The sequence below is a fragment of the Barbus barbus genome (genome assembly GCF_936440315.1).
Source record: "Barbus barbus genome assembly, chromosome: 41".
Taxonomy (NCBI): domain Eukaryota; kingdom Metazoa; phylum Chordata; class Actinopteri; order Cypriniformes; family Cyprinidae; genus Barbus; species Barbus barbus.
In genome coordinates, this window is record NC_136719.1 from 12,018,322 (window position 1) to 12,034,701 (window position 16,380).

Here is a 16,380-nt window from a genome sequence, read left to right on the forward strand (position 1 = left end):
CGAGATATTGCTTTGCGACTCTGTTTAAATTTGCTCAGACAACACTGGATACAAAATGGGCAACAACTGTGTACGTTGACATATGAAGCATATTTTCAATGTGCACACCTTGAGGCATCTTTATACTTCTTTTTCAGGTTTCTCAACAGTTTTAATCTGATTTGCATTAGATATAAAATATCATTACAAATTTTAATTCATATTATTATAGAATTCTTTAACTTTATTTTATTAGCAAAAGCAAGCATACAGAAAAGTCCACAAATTAAATTAACTTTACATTTTCTTTGAATTTTAAATATATATGCATGTGTGTGTTTATATATTATATATATATATATATATATATATATATATATATATATACCATTGAATAATATACTTTTTAATTGTCTTTACTTTCAAACATGGCCATCTCCCTCAGTAACTTTTAAAGAAAGAATTTTAAAGCCTATAATATTGTTTTGTGTTTGTTTAAAAAAAGAGTTTACTGGGAAATCAAATTATATAATTATTTAAAGAGTAACTCAAAATATAAAGTTAAAGAAGTTTAGGCTACCCATTTCTAAAATGTTTTTTTTATTTATTCTCCCTTGACAACCAAGGTCCCTTTCAAATGGATGACCCTGTATTACTGTCCAAACAAACAGTGGGTAAGAGTGAGACAGAATCTGTAATTTTATGCTATCTGGCAAAAATCACTTTGCCAGACTGCTGCTCCTCGTACAAATGTCTGTCTGTAGTGAGTCACTGGTGTGAGTGTTCTGCTGACCTGTCCGGTGTCCAAGCCCACTTTGTCCTCATTGTCCCACACATGCCCTCTGAACCTCAGTGTCTCAGCTGTTACGTGTTCTCAGGGTGAGGTGGTTGCGGTTGTTGTATGCTGGCCATGGAGAGAGCTGCTGAGAACATGGGCAAAGAAAAATACATCTGATCGTCAGCTAGATGCAATGAGTGAAAGCAAGAAAAGGAGCTTCCTCTAACGCATCAAAATTTTGTAAACTGTGTAAACAGTTTTGTAAACCTATACTTATGAAATTATACTGCTTTTTGTCTATGAATTGTACAAGTGTGTGTTTTGTAATCTCTCACTCTAATAGTCTTTTAAGGGAAGGTTCATGACCAGTTCTTAATTTAGGCCAGAGGGATCCAGAATAGCATAGCGTATCATCGTGATGTCAGCACCAGAGGCATTAGTCTATGCTTGATGCTGCTTGTGGCCTATAATGACACTGATGCAGTCTGATTTTGACATTAAATACTGATGGATTTGTAGAGAAAGATGAAGAGGAAAAAACAACAACTAAAAAGAAACAGAAGTATTCCAAATTATTCTAAATTATAAAACTGTCCCAAACACGAAAACATCAGAAATTGACATGTGACTTACAGTCTGGAATGATATAATAATTCACAAAACATGTTCATATGTTTTCAAGCAGCTCAGGCACAAGACATGACTTGAGTACTAGGTTCCCTTCTCTGGACTTAATTATAGAAATAGAAATAAAGATGGACTTGTGGTGAGAGATGCCACAGTGAAGCAACTGTTTACATATCACTAGTCTTAGGACTGGAATAATGAGATGTTTCCCCTGATCTTTCATTCAGAATTGCATCTAAAACAGTTACTTGAGCCAAAAACCTATGATTCCTTTTATCTACGATGAACATAAGAAAAATAATTCATGAGTATAAATAGCATCCAGTCATCCGAGACCTCAAGTGAAACTGCTCATTTGGCATTTTTCTAATTTAAAATAAAATTGCAAAATAAACTTTAGAATAAAAAATCAGAGTTAATTAAATACTATAGTTCATTACTTTTTGAGAATAACCCAAAGGCCATCTTGATCTTCAATGCCCTAGAAAAAAATGCAGACCATTTTTTAAATATTTCTTAAATATGTTTACATCATTTTTTTGTTCAAATGTTTCTATAAAATTTTTAAATAGCTACATTGGAAAAGTGGTACTGGGAAATTCTAGTTATCCAGTCCCATATTTTCAATGTGGTTCTTTGACCAAAGGAAAAACTTTGAAGGGAATTATTAATGTTCAGTCCTTTAAAGGACCCACACCCCAAACACTGGTTAAGATTTAATAACAAGAAGTGCTATTGGCCTCTTTGATTATAGTAATTTCCTGCACACAAAGGATCAGTGCCTGACACAAGAATGCAGTCGTGATGCTGCTCAACAATGATTGGCAAATGCAGGTGACTGGTGGATAAGTTTAGAACTTGATATGGGGTTGTTGCTGCCAGGGAGACCAGTGCCAAGGACTTATTGTCATAACTCGAGTTCTCCTGCCTGTTGTCTCTGACATTCCTCCCCTATTTATAGCCCATGCCATCTCTAACCCCTTTCTGTCCCACTCCTTTTCCTTTTTCACCCATCCCTCACTCTCTTAGATAGGAAAGGGGTGTGACAAAAGGCTTTGTCTCTTCTGGGGCCATCCATTCCAGCCATAAAGGCAAAGGCAGGTGGCCCTGGGACTCTTCGTCCTGTGTCTGCCGTGAAGAGAGGAGTGCTGGATTACCTGTGAGGATTTTACAGACAATTTCAAAAAGGAAACCTCAAACCCAGGACAGCCATGGATGATGTATATAAAGCAGCGGTAAGTTATGATTGCACTAATTATAAGCATTGCATTTAACCTCAAGCTGCCTGAATGGAGCGTGCCCCAAAAGTTAGTATGAACATGTAAAATAAATGATAAATTAATAACTGTTCATCTATAAGTTAACCTGTCCTTGACCATTTCCTTCTGAAAATGACAGATTTCAGCATTATAACTAAAAATCACCCAGAGAAATCAATCTGTGCACTGTCGGGTTAGTTAGCTCTCAAGGTTAAATCAATAAATGGGAGATGGGACAGTAGAAGTTTGGGGCCCTTTTAGGGGCACAGGACACACCATCAAAATGAATTTGGTCAAAAAAAAAAAAAAAAAGAGTACCGAAACCAGTGTAACCAGGTTTAGATTTAACATATCCCGTAATAGTCGTTGAAATAGAGAAAGGTCATAGTCGCTGAGGCTAAAGCGTTTAACAATTGGGCAGAGGGTGTCTGATGTCTGAAGAACATTACCCAAGTGACAGCTGTCATTCCTGTAAAGAATAGGCCTTGATCAGTCTCTGTCGAATGACATGCTGTACAGTCTTACAACACATTGTATTTTTAGTTCGAAGTCAAGTGAAGCAAAGTTTTGAGCTCTCTTTTCCACCTAACAGGTAGAGAACTTGACAGAAGAACAAAAAAATGGTGAGTTTCTCTTTTTAACATGTCAGTTTGAACATACAGCAGCATGTATTATGATGTAACACTATGTCAACTCTATTTTAAACTTACAAATGTTACTGACGTGTGACTTCTGCGCTGCTATCTGACTGTACCCGGCAGAGTTTCGAGCTGCGTTCGACATCTTCGTTCAGGACGCTGAGGATGGCTGTATCAGCACTAAGGAGTTGGGCAAGGTGATGAGGATGCTGGGCCAGAACCCCACTCAAGAAGAGCTGCAGGAAATGGTAGATGAAGTAGATGAGGATGGTATGTTGGATTTTAGTTGAAGATATCATACAGATTCAGGTGAAGTTTATGGGATGAATTGAGATTTGATTGTTGAAAGGTCTCTGTGGGTTATAGGAAGCGGGACAGTGGACTTTGATGAGTTCTTGGTGATGATGGTGCGCTGCATGAAAGAGGAGAGCAAAGGAAAATCAGAAGAGGAGCTGGCTGAAGTCTTCCGCATGTTTGACAAGTATGAACTGCCTTTTCAAAGCATATTGTAGTCGTATATCACATTACCTCCTATACTAGACATGTTTTATCATTGTCTCTTTAAGGAATGGAGATGGTTACATTGACTTAGATGAGCTGAAGAACATGCTGGAGTCGACAGGTGAAGCCATCACTGAGGACGACATCGAGGAGCTCATGAAGGACGGAGACAAGAACAACGACGGCAAGATCGATTACGACGGTAAATTCACGCTCAAAATATGGTACATTTCTGAATATTTATTCGAAAATTCACATTTCGACAACAAAAACATATTTTACTTTTAATACCAACAGAGTTCCTGGAATTCATGAAGGGAGTCGAGTAAAATTCCGGCCTAACGGATACCTGCCATTTCATTCCCTGACTCAAACCATCTCTCTGACGGCACCACAAACTCGATTGGGAAGCACAGAAAATGATCTGTATTTCATATATTTATATAATTTGCTGAAACAAGTAAATGGTGTCATGTACCGCTCCCCAGAACAGAATGTTATTTGTGCTCAAGTAAAAACATTTTCTGTACACAGTTGCACGTTTTTTCCCTAGCACATGCTATTTTTTGTTTGTTCAAACACCTCAATGAAAACAGATTGGGTTTTGACTTTAAAGTTTGAGGTTTTCTATATGTAACTGTATCCACTCCTAAACAGCAAGCGCTTTTTAACAGTGGTCTGACTTTCTGAAACTCAATTCCTGGAGGGCCACAGCTCTGCAGAGTATAGCTCCAAATCACACCTGCTTGGAAGTTTCTAGTGATCCTGAAGACCTTGATTAGCTGGATCAGGTGAGTTTGATTAGGGTTGAAGCTAAACTGTGCAAAGCTGTGGCCCTCTAGGAATTGAGTTTGAGACCAATGGTCTATAACAGGTCTAGGCAACATCAGTCCTGCAAAGATTAGCTCCAACCCTGAAAAAAACCTCACCTGCCTGTAGCCCTAGTAATTAGGCGTTGCGCAGAATGATCAGTGTATGACATCACAGTACCGCGAGAGCCATAAGAGAGCAGATGGAATAGCGGCACTTTGATGGCATACACTGATCATTCTGCGCAGCGCCGCTTCAAGTCGAACGCACCTAACCTCTACTGGACAGCGGCACTCCAGGACCGATGTTGCCTACCCCTGAGATATAACATTACCCGTAGGCATAGCCCATCAGACTGGCTGAATTATACACGCCCATATACTGTAAAAATAGAATTATACACGCCCCCTATTTCTAAAACAACATTTGCCTGTCAAGTAGAAACAAAACTCACTGTTAGCTGGCTGTCTGTTATAGCACAAAATGGACGGACTGTGTACCAGCAAGTACCAAATCATGATTCATGAATCTGGTTTAACTTCAGGCTACAGGTCATTTATGTACATTAAAACCGACTAACTCACTGAGAGGTAATACAGAATATAGGCACATTGGTTGGGCAGTTAAATTTATTAACACATTACATCAAATTCAGTGATAACTGTTTACACAAGCAATGACAGTGAGGGCGTCTCAGTAACATGAGATACACTTTATCAGATCACCAAAACTTTCTTGTAATAACCTTCCAAAATTTAGTTGTCCAGTAGTTTATGCAACAGCAGTTTAAAAAAAGAAAAGAGAGATACACTTTCTTACTCTCTGAAAGCACCATCACTGCTATCAAATTTAATTTTCATGATACTGGCTTGTAATAATTGCAGGAAGCACACAGAATCAAAGCTACGGAAAGGATGAAATGACTTAATGTGAAATGGTCATCGTTTTAATGATATTCAGAAAACTGCAAAAGCAATGCACACTGATCTAATCCACACTTCCAGCAGTTAAAGTTTTCAAGAAGTCAAAACTGATAATGATGCAAAGTGAAAACACTCCAAAAGCTATGGGCGACACTGTATAGACTATAGTGCACAAGTGAAAGTATTTTCACACACTAAGAAGTTAGGTATATCCGTGAGCTTCCGGAATAAGGGTCTGGGTTAGTAGTGGAGAAAGAGGAAGGGTGTAGTTCAGGGTGGTTCAAAGAGTTTCAGTTGGCAAAAGTGCGCCTGACGGCAGCAACGATAGATTTGGCACTGATGCCAAACATGTCCAGAAGCTCCTGCGGTTTGGCGCTCTGAGGCACACGGCTCACGGCCAGCCGGTGCACCACAATGCCAGGCTCTTCACCCACTGCAGACAGGACGGCCTCGCCCAGACCACCTACAATGAGAGCAGAGGAACCAACATAAAATACCTCTCACGGCACAAGGGGGGGTAGTCTTCCCCTTTAATCTTGATGGTATTTCACTGAATAAAAAATAAATAAAATAACAGCTCACCCTCTTTGTAGTGGTCCTCCACAGTTATCACCCTTCCTTTTGTGGCACGAGCACTTGCCACAATAGTGGAGGCATCCAGGGGCTTAATGGTGAATGGGTCAATAACCCGAATGTTCACACCTGGGGAAAATAATTAATTATATATATTTATTAGGACTGTCAATCAATTAAAATATTTAACTCGTGATTAATCGTAACTTAATCGCACATTTTAATTTGTTCTAAATGTACCTTAAAATTAATATGTTTCAAGTTTTGAATACAATAATCAATATGGGCATGGACAAATATGGATGCTTTATCCAAATGTGTGTTTATTATTATTGAAACCATAGTCCGAGCATGAAAGGTCAGAGATGGTTTTCAAAAAGCTTGTTCATGTCTATTAGACACATGAAAAAATAAATGCCAGGTTCCCATTACTTCTCTTTCTTTGTACTGAGCAATTTACTTACACAAACCGGTTTACATTTTTTGCAGACAGGGCAGCTCTTCTTCTGAACATGCTAAATGCACATATATTATTTATTACTACATTTGTTTCCCTCTCTGTGCCCACACACTATATTTTGATGCAGCTAAATTCTCAATAAAACTGTTTTCATTGATATATTTGACTGTTTCTGTTGTCAGAAAAGGGAATGAATATGAAATAGTGATTGAATCTGACCCATTAAGACTAGGCTACATAACCAGCTCTCCCTTCCAAGAAGTTAATCTGTAAAATCCTGATAATTGAGCCGCCGTCTGATAAAATCAAATACACATAAGATAAAGACAATAGCTGTGCTGTGATTTTGGCTGTACTTGCATGTAAAATTAGAGAAGCAACATAATATCTGTGTTGAACTGAAAGCGCGGCTCCTCTCCGCCGCTCGCAATGACAATATCCTATAGAAATCCCTATTAGAATTTGGCTGAAAATATTAGAATCAGTAATTGAGCCCATTGCCCTCTATGGCAGTGAGGTGTGGGGTCCGCCGACAAATCCAAATCAAGATCTCACCAAATCGGAAAAACATCCAATTTGGGAAGTCGTGGCCTAATGGTTAGAGAGTCGGACTCATAATCCAAAAGTTGTGGGTTCGAGTCTCGGGCCGGCAGGGATTGTAGGTGGGGGGAGTGAATGTCCAGCGCTTTCTCCACCCTCAATACCACGACTGAGGTGCCCATGAGAACCGAACCCCCAACTGCTCCCCGGGCGCCGCAGCATAAAATTGCTGCCCACTGCTCCGGGTGTGTGTTCACTGCTGTGTGTGTCCACTTTGGATGGGTTAAATGCAGAGGACGAATTCCGAGTAAGGGTCACCATACTTGGCAGAATGTCACTTCACTCAATTGAGACCCTGCATGCAGAACTCTGTAAAACTATATTATACATGCACCAGCACACAACTAACAACGCATGCAGGGAAGAATTAGGCAAATATCCTCAAAAAAAAAAAAAAAAAAAACGCAATTAAATTCTGGAAACATCTGAAACTCAGTGACCCCCAATCATATCATTATAAAGCCCTGCAATACCTAAAGGGGTCTGCAATGTTGCTAAGTTGGAAACACCATTTCTCCAACTACGGGTTAAAATTAGTGTTATTAACACGTTAACTTTGACAGCACTAATATATATATATTTTAATTATATTTAATATCAATAATAATTATACATTTAGTATACTTTCATCACAAGTCGTTTTAATTCTCTAAAGTGAAACTGAGGGACTGTTAAATGTAGTAATGTAACAATGTTCCATTACGGCCAGTAGGTGATGAACAAACCTTCTTTGGCCAGTTGGTCATGTGCTGCAAGTGCCTCATGCAGTGTTACTCCAGCTCCAATGACAGTCACCTGATCTTTGTCAGACTGCCGCACCACCTACAGGACAGAAAGAGAATTGTTAGAACAACTTTTGTGAACCAGGCATTTCACAGCTGTCCAACAGGAGGCCCCATTTGCTCACTGCATTTATAAACGCATTAGGGAAGGGGTGTGTGGCCAAGTATGGTGACCCATACTCGGGATTTGTGCTCTGCATTTAACCCATCCAAGTGTACACATAGTAGTGAACATAAACCCAGAGCAGTGGGCAGCCATTGCTGCGGCGCCCGGGGAGCAGTTGGGGGATTGGTGCCTTGCTCAAGGGTCTCACCTCAGTCGTGGTATTGAGGGTGAAGACAGTGTTGGTTATTCACTCCCCCACCTACAATCCCTGCCGGACCTGAGACTCGGACCCACGACCTTTGGGTTACAAGTCCAACTCTCTATCCATTAGGTCACGACTGCCCTATTACCACTGCCACGATTACACTAAAATGACAAAGTTCAGCATGGATGCTAAATTTAGCCTTCCTTGCTGTAGTTTGTAACTAAATAATTTAATTAAAATTTTCCTGGATTTTCCTCACCTTGGCTTTTCCAAGTTCAAATTTCTCTCCAGCATCATAGATGACTGCAGTGTCAGGTCGGCTGGTACGGATGAAACAGATACCCTGAAAGCAGAAAACGGCATGAACACTGAGTCAAAGAACAATAGATTAACTTCTCTTTCCAAAATAATAATGAATGTATCTACAGAAGACCAACAAATGGAAACAATAACACACCTTTGTATTGGCTGCAAGCTCCACGGCTCTCTCAGTAGACACTCCATCACTAGGGTAAAACACTGTGCATGTTGGGATAGCGCGGAACATTGCAAGATCCTCCAGTGCCATCTGTGAGGGGCCATCCTCACCTGGACAAAATCAGAAATTAAGAAACATTTCAAAGAAATACTTCAGATTCTGAAGAGATTTGACTATTAATTAAGCCCAGATAAAATAGCAAGAATCCATGTATTCACTGCACAATGCCTTACCAATGGAAACACCACAGTGTGAGCCGACCAGGTTAACATTAGACTGGGAGATCGCTGCCATACGAATGTGGTCGTAGGCACGAGCAAAGAAGGCAGCAAAAGTGCTGGCGAATGAAACCGTGCGATCACGAGTAGCACAACCAATGGCCACGCTCACCTGGACACAGCATAATTAAATACATAATTTTATTAGATAAAATACAACGTATATACTATTACTAATATACTTATACTACAATTCAAAACTTTGAGGTCAACTCAATTCAAAACTTTGTCTTATTTGAATTATGATCAGAAACAATAAAATGGTCATATTAATTCTTGTCAATCAGGATTCAGAAGGAAAAACTAATTTAATAAATCCTTGCTGAATAAGTTTTTTTTCCCTTAAAATAATAAAATCTTACCCCAAACATTAAATGTTAATTAGTATCATTTACACATTAATAGTAACATTAAAATATTCAATACATTGCTGAAAGTCATTTTAATTAAAATATATTTCATAAAAATAACTTCCTAGATTATATTGACCTCTGAATGACCACGTGTTTATGCAGAAAGGAATTCTCTCTCATTGTGGGAAATCATGTCCTATTGAGTAAGCACTTGGCAGTGAAAAGTATTAGTCAGAAAGTGAATAGTAAGAGATAACATTTTAACTGTGAGGTATTTACAATGCACTGTATGAATAGTGCACCACACCTTCAACTCACCACAAAGTGCTCTACAAACACAGATTACAGGTCCATTCATTTGTGACATACATGACACACACTGTCAGCCAATATACATTGGCTTTACCACCATGACTTGTAAATTATCATTGTAAACGGGAGAAAAAACCCATCCATTTACACACCATGTTCTGCTCGGCAATGAAGCATTCAATAAAGCGATCAGGATGGGCCTTCTTAAAGATATCAGAGAAGGTTGAGTTCTTGGTGTCACCATCCAAGGCCACCACACGAGGGCTGGCATCCCCCATCTTCTTCAGGGCTACACCATAAGCCTTCCTGGTGGATATCTGAGTGGTCAAACAAAAGCAGAAGATCCTTTATAGATCCTTCTTTTGAGGAACTTCAGAAGAATTTACTCAATGAAAAGAACCATTTAAAAACAATGTTAGTTCATAACCTTATCTCCAATCTTGTATTCTGGAGCTGTGAGCAGGTGGATGGGGGTGAGGTCAGCTAGAGCAACATCCTCATCGGGCAGCTGAGGGTGGAGGGGCTTATTGGGTGATTGGATCTGGCTCAGGAGGTCATTAATCAGCTCTTCCACACGGTCTTTAGGCACAGGCTTCCCATGCCAGTTATCCTGATCCTCAATGCCTGAACAAAACACAGGACAGACCATGAGAATGTGAAAAATCATAATAGATATCGTTGCTGATGGTCTTGCAGTACAAGATATAGTAATTCACCTTTGAGCCCTCTGCCTTTAAATGTTTTGGCTACGATGGCAGTGGGCTTCCCTTTTGTTTGTTCAGCATGCCACAAAGCCTTGCACAGCTCCTCCACATCATGGCCGTCAACCACATAAGTGTTGAAGCTGAAGAAACAAATTTGTTACATGGAATACAAAGAGAGTGGCTGTGTTCTGAATAGAATACTAGCACACTGCTTAGTATACACTCTATACTAACTACTACGTTAAACACTATGTGAAACCCTACATTGATAGGTCTGAAAAAATAAAAATACCTAGCAATGTATCTTATAAAAACTGAATGCGATTTAAAAAAAAAATATATATATATATATATATATATATAAAGGAGAGCTCCAGGTTTGCTGTGCTGCACAATTCATCTGTTTCTGGAGTATATGAACTGTGCACAAATAGTACGCTACCATGCAATCTCAAACAAAGCAAGAGATAAACTCTCAGTATTCATTAAACCCACCCAAAGGCCTCGCAGCGATGCTTGTAGGTGTTCATGTTGTGCTGCAGTGGTGCTGCCTCACTCTGACCCAGGCGGTTCACATCAAGAATGGCCACCAGATTGTCAAGCTTGTAATAGGAGGCAAAAGCCATGGCTTCCCACACCGACCCTTCTGAACACTCACCATCTCCCAGCATGCAGTACACACGGTAGCTAATGAGACAAGACAGACACATCCAGTTACAGCAGCATCAAATGGGAATTTCCAGATTTTGAATTTGGTGTAAATAAGCAATGCAGTAAAATTGACCATAGTATGAAAAAAAACCAAAAAACCTGTAGAATAACTTAATTTACAGAGGGAATCCAATGCAAGTACCTAGCTTTATCAAAGTGTTTTCCGGTGTACGCCATACCGCAGGCAGCACCCAAACCCTGGCCAAGAGAACCTGTCGCCACATCCACAAATGCTAGTTTCTGAAATAAACAGGGAAATGAGGGTAATTGCATCATAAATGTTTGTGTGAAAGAGTTGATACACAAAGATTTTCTTTAAGAAATGAATACATTTAATTAGTAATGATGCATACATTTAATCAGAAGAACTAATGTTACTAAAGACTTCCATTTTAAATAAATGCTGTTCTGTTGAACTTTCTACTATCAAAGAATCCAGAAAACAAATTCACTGTTTCCATAAATATATTAAGCATCACAACGGTTTTAACATTGATAATAATTGGAAATCTTAAGCACCAAATTAGCATATCAGAATGATTTCTGAAGCATCACGTGACACTGAAAACTGGAGTAATGGCTGCTGAAAATTCAGCTTTGCAATCACAACAATAATTTACATTTTAAAATACATAAAAATAGAAAGCAGTTATATTAAATTGTAGGGTTTCACAACATTACTTTACTTTTTTAAATAAATGCATCCTAAGTGAGAATTTGAGACTTCTTCCAAACATTAAAACAACCTTACCAACCGCAAACGTTTAAAAGCTAGTGTATGCTGGTGATAAGAGTGGTCTTACGCACAGGGGTGGGATGACCCTCCAGGTCAGAGTCGATCTTGCGCAGGTTTAGCAGCTCAGACTCTTTGATGAATCCAGCCTCTGCCCAGGCAGCATACAGAATGGGAGCAGCATGGCCCTGAAAACAGCAACATGAGGGGTAGAATACATTTAGTCTAAGCACTTTGAGAAAACTAAAAAGGAAGCTCATAACCAAACACGGAACAACAGCCCACCTTGGACAAGATGAAGCGGTCATTGCTGGGGCTGCGGGGATCTTTGGCTTTGTAGCGCATGGTGTGGAAGAACAGCACTGACATGAGCTCGGCAGCGCTGCAGCACGAGGTGGGGTGCCTGTGAATGGGAAAACACATCAGTATCAATCTAGCCATCAACCATCAGCTCAAACATGCTGGATGTTAAAGACCAATCAGACATGCAGGTTATCTTTCACTTCAAAACTAGAACATGACTGCAAATAGTACTAAAGGGCAAAAGTTGCTACTGTCATCATTGGGTTTTGAGGTGTAGTAATAGACCTTATCAGAAACAATTACTTCAGCTATTGCCAAACCAGGCACATCATATAAGACCTATAATGATAAGGCCTGTGGCCTCTAATATTCAAATATAGAGAAAACAGTACAAACTCAAACCATGACACATATCTTGCTTTTTTTGAGGTACTAAGCTTATGTAACAGAACATCAACATTTCATTTTCTCAACCTCATGTTACTCCAAACCTGTATATTTTTTTTAGCTTGAAAGCATCCTTCATTGTAATTTCATGAAAGAGTGACTGTACATTATTCTAAATTTCTCCTTTTATGTTCCATGGAAGAAACAAAGCCATACAGGTTTGAAGTGACATGAGGGCAAGTAAGAGGACTGAAATCATTTTGGTTTTTTTAATGAGTGCGTAAGTCACAGAACTATGGAAGCCAGTTTTCACCCCAGAAAAAAAAAAAAAAAAAAGGTAATTAGTATTACAACTTCTCACAATTCAGATTCTTTTTTACCTTGCAATATTATTAAATTTTAATTCGGACTATGCAATTCTGAAAGTCACAAATATCTTTATTTTATTCCGCAGCAAAAATGAGCTTCCATTCAGAACGGTCAAAGCCAAAAAAAAAAAAAAAAAACCAAAAAAAAAAAAAAAAAAAAAAAAACGCAGCACTGGTAGCTGTTAACACATACATATGACCAAGCAATAACTTGAATTGAGGATACAGAACAACTGTTAGTTTGTTCCCAAAGTGGTTTAAAGTAACAGGATGTTTGAAGTAAGTTTATAAATCACTCATGCAATTCAGTGGTCACAAAAATGTGTTCACAAAACACTGTTGTAATTTTATTGTGAGTGGAAATCCATGCAGTCTTATGTTATTCTTCAAAATATTCCTAATTATCTAAAAAACAAAACACCATTGATGAATTACCATCTTTGTCCTATACAGTGACTCACTTAGGCTGAAAAAGAAAATGGACAAGGAATTAAGAAACAAATCTCTACTGATCAACTTTAGAATGAAGGATTAGATTACAAAAGTCTGAGTTATGATCAATACTTCCTTGTTTAAACCTCTACACAAGTAATTATCCCTGAGAGGACAAAAAACCCCCACCCAAATAGAAATGAGAAGGAACAAAAAAAAAAAAAAAAAGGGGAAGTGTCATGACCATAAAACAAGTAGTATCAGGTAAAAGTTTCAACACTCAGGGAAATTCCTTCACAATATTTTCGATGAATGAGAGATTGTTGCATGCCAGCAAGGGTGTGTGTAAAGTTTTGTAACAGATTAACCCTCTGATGCACAGAGTTCACTACATAAACCATGCGTTTGCATTATCTTTTTGATAGTATTAATCCATCTAAGGCCGTATTTATATCCCCTACAAGTTTAGAAACTCCCCTCTTCGATTTCAGTTCATGTTGAGAAATGACCATCTGTAGCAATATAGTGGTCAGTCTCTCAAAAGAGAACTGCAGCGCAGAGATTGAGCAATGCCAAAGCAAAGCTTTCCTTTCACACAAGCTTCATTTGAACTCTGCTTATCTCCACACCCTTGAATACAGCGCGCTTTGGTTTGAGTCCCATCAGCCCATAACTTCATCGTGCCTAACAGCACTTTAACCCACAGCACAACAGATACCACGAGACCTACACGACTCCATGTGACAACCTGTAGGTGAAGCGTGCAGCCGCGAGCTCGCAGGATAAATTAGTGATGAAGTCCGAATCACTTCCACGGAACGGTTCTTTCGAGCAGTTTGTTTCAAAGAACCGGCTCAAAAAAGATTCACAGCGTAATTGGGTCATTACGTTGCCTTGACCCGGCGTGGCATTACGTGCTTGTTTTACCAAGTCATGTTAACATACATCGCTGTTTATCACGTATAAATGTGTATACTGTTAAGTACGTATAAAAGGGTGATTGTCCTTGATTCAACATAAAAAGTTAATTTACACAGAGTTCATTTACATCTCAACTTTTATTAAACAGCTTATTACATGTCATCAAGCCAAACACATTTCCAAAACATTTTTTTGTAACATGTTCGTACTCCAAATGCTCTTCTGTCATCTTCATCGGTTCAGCGAGTCGGGATTCGTTCTTTCTGAATCTGTGAACTGGTTCAACAGCCGTTCTGAAAAGATCCGACTCAAAGGAACAAGTCGTTCACGAACAGCCGAAATGAATCAGTTGCACCACAGCGCATTGCACGTTACGAAGAAATTAAACGCCATGGTTAATTTGGAATTTACTGAAAATGTACTCTTTATAATCCCACATACCCGTGCTAATTATAGGGGCGATGAGAGCTAAGCCAATTTTCACTGGTCATCGCTTTGGAGGCCACGACGGGCTAAAAAGCTGTCAAAGCTAATGACTCGCTTAACTTACAATAGCTCAAAGGATTCAAAGCTAATAAGCTAGCTGCAATGTGCCCGGCCCCCTCGCCAAATTCACGTGCTATGCAGGAATATAAAGTGAACATTCGCACGACAAATTAGATTAACGTACGCATACGGTTGCAAATATGTCGTTTACCATCATAGAAAGACGTTGCGAATGAGTTTCATAAGTGCAGAAGATTTTACCCGGAGTTTGAGGCGCATGTTTCCTTGATGGAGTGAATCCGGAGCTTGTTGGCGATGTCTTTCAGGGCCTGCAGAGTTTTCTCGTCGGGTTTGTGATAGCTCATGTTTCAACTGGAAATGAACGCGAGTGCTGTAACTCTTCCGATACTACGTTAATCTGTAATTGCTCAAATAAACGCAGTAAGCACCAGAGCCGAGTGGGACTCGGGTAACGAGCTGCGCTGTAGCTTTTAAGCGAGGCGTTACGTCAGCTGTCAACTCATCCGATGAAGCGAACCATTGGACGGAACGCTTTTCGCAACAGGACAGCAGTAGAGGGGTTGCCAGATCAGGGCAAAGACCGCAGACAGACAGAACTCTGTGTGTGTTGTAATAAATCTCTCATGCATAAGATTAGGGTGGGACGGAAGCGAGTTTTACTTGAGTTTTTACACTGATATCACTGATATCATTGAATCAATGATAGTCGAGTCATGGTGACAGTCTCGAGGAAAGGAGCGCGGAAACTGATTAACCCTTTACACTGTATTGTATTTTATACACAAATTTCTAAGGGCCTCTAGGACTTAAATTACCAACAAAACTGAAAAACCTGTTGTACATAATCTTGTTCATGCAGGACATACAGTGATAGTACATACATTGTTTACAGGTAATTTTAGTATTCTAATTTCTAACTAAAAAAAATGTCCACCTCTAGGTCGTGGTGCACATTTGATTATTATTATTATTATTTTAAATAAAGTAAAAGTGTGGTTAATTTTTATACTGTCATTAATATTTCAAAAGATGAACATTCCCTTAGGTTTACTTGATTGTCTATACAATATATATATATATATATATATATATATATATATATATTACATATTTCGATACATTTTAACCCCCTCACATTAAAAACTACAGAGCTTTGATCATAACACATCATCTTATTGGGAGATATTTAGGTAATTGTCTGCAATATAATTATAAAGATACCATTGATTTTCATTATAAGTGATCAGAATCTTTATGGCCATATAAATAAAAACATTTGCACCAAACTGCATGCTTTTATTCAGTCTGAATAAAACACATATGCAAACCTTTTATATTTTGCTCAATAAGTTGTTCCATTAAAAAAGAAAATCTGATTATTATTTCCTGTCAGGCTTACAGTTAAAAGAAAAAGGCTCTGCCCCTTTAATGTGGATGGATATGATATGAACAAACAAGGAAGTGACATTTCTTGTTCTATTTTGATAGAATACCAAAGTGTATGTGACATTGCAGAAAACTAAAACATAAAAACAAAGGATGTTTAAGCTTCCAATTTCTATTCATATTCTTTCTTGTTTCCTTTTTAAAACATTGATTTTTCTTTGTAAATTAGGTCCAAATAAGATGCATTTCCTTGTTTTCTTCACAAT

General features: G+C 38.7%; 3 protein-coding genes across 3 annotated transcripts in view; 1 reads left to right on the forward strand and 2 right to left on the reverse strand.

Moving 5' to 3' along the window:
* LOC306861073 (ninjurin-1-like) overlaps positions 1-16,380 on the reverse strand; it is a gene marked incomplete at both ends in the record, with an annotated part of 649,099 nt that overhangs the window by 147,171 nt on the left and 485,548 nt on the right. The gene's annotated exons all lie outside the window — the stretch shown is intronic.
* Positions 2,412-4,326, forward strand: LOC306860298 (troponin C, slow skeletal and cardiac muscles-like). Its single transcript, XM_079401922.1, has 6 exons — positions 2,412-2,619; positions 3,236-3,266; positions 3,405-3,551; positions 3,648-3,762; positions 3,848-3,984; positions 4,080-4,326. Exons 1-6 carry the CDS (start codon positions 2,596-2,598, stop codon positions 4,109-4,111), a joined length of 486 nt encoding a protein of 161 aa, XP_079258048.1. The 5' UTR covers positions 2,412-2,595; the 3' UTR covers positions 4,112-4,326.
* Positions 5,134-15,270, reverse strand: LOC306860801 (transketolase-like). The gene is made up of 14 exons (XM_079402732.1): positions 14,969-15,270; positions 12,096-12,213; positions 11,885-11,998; positions 11,220-11,317; positions 10,862-11,053; positions 10,379-10,506; positions 10,090-10,286; positions 9,815-9,979; positions 8,953-9,109; positions 8,699-8,829; positions 8,501-8,584; positions 7,874-7,970; positions 6,098-6,217; positions 5,134-5,978 (listed from the first exon to the last, which is right to left on the reverse strand). Exons 1-14 carry the CDS (start codon positions 15,070-15,072, stop codon positions 5,806-5,808), a joined length of 1,878 nt encoding a protein of 625 aa, XP_079258858.1. The 5' UTR covers positions 15,073-15,270; the 3' UTR covers positions 5,134-5,805.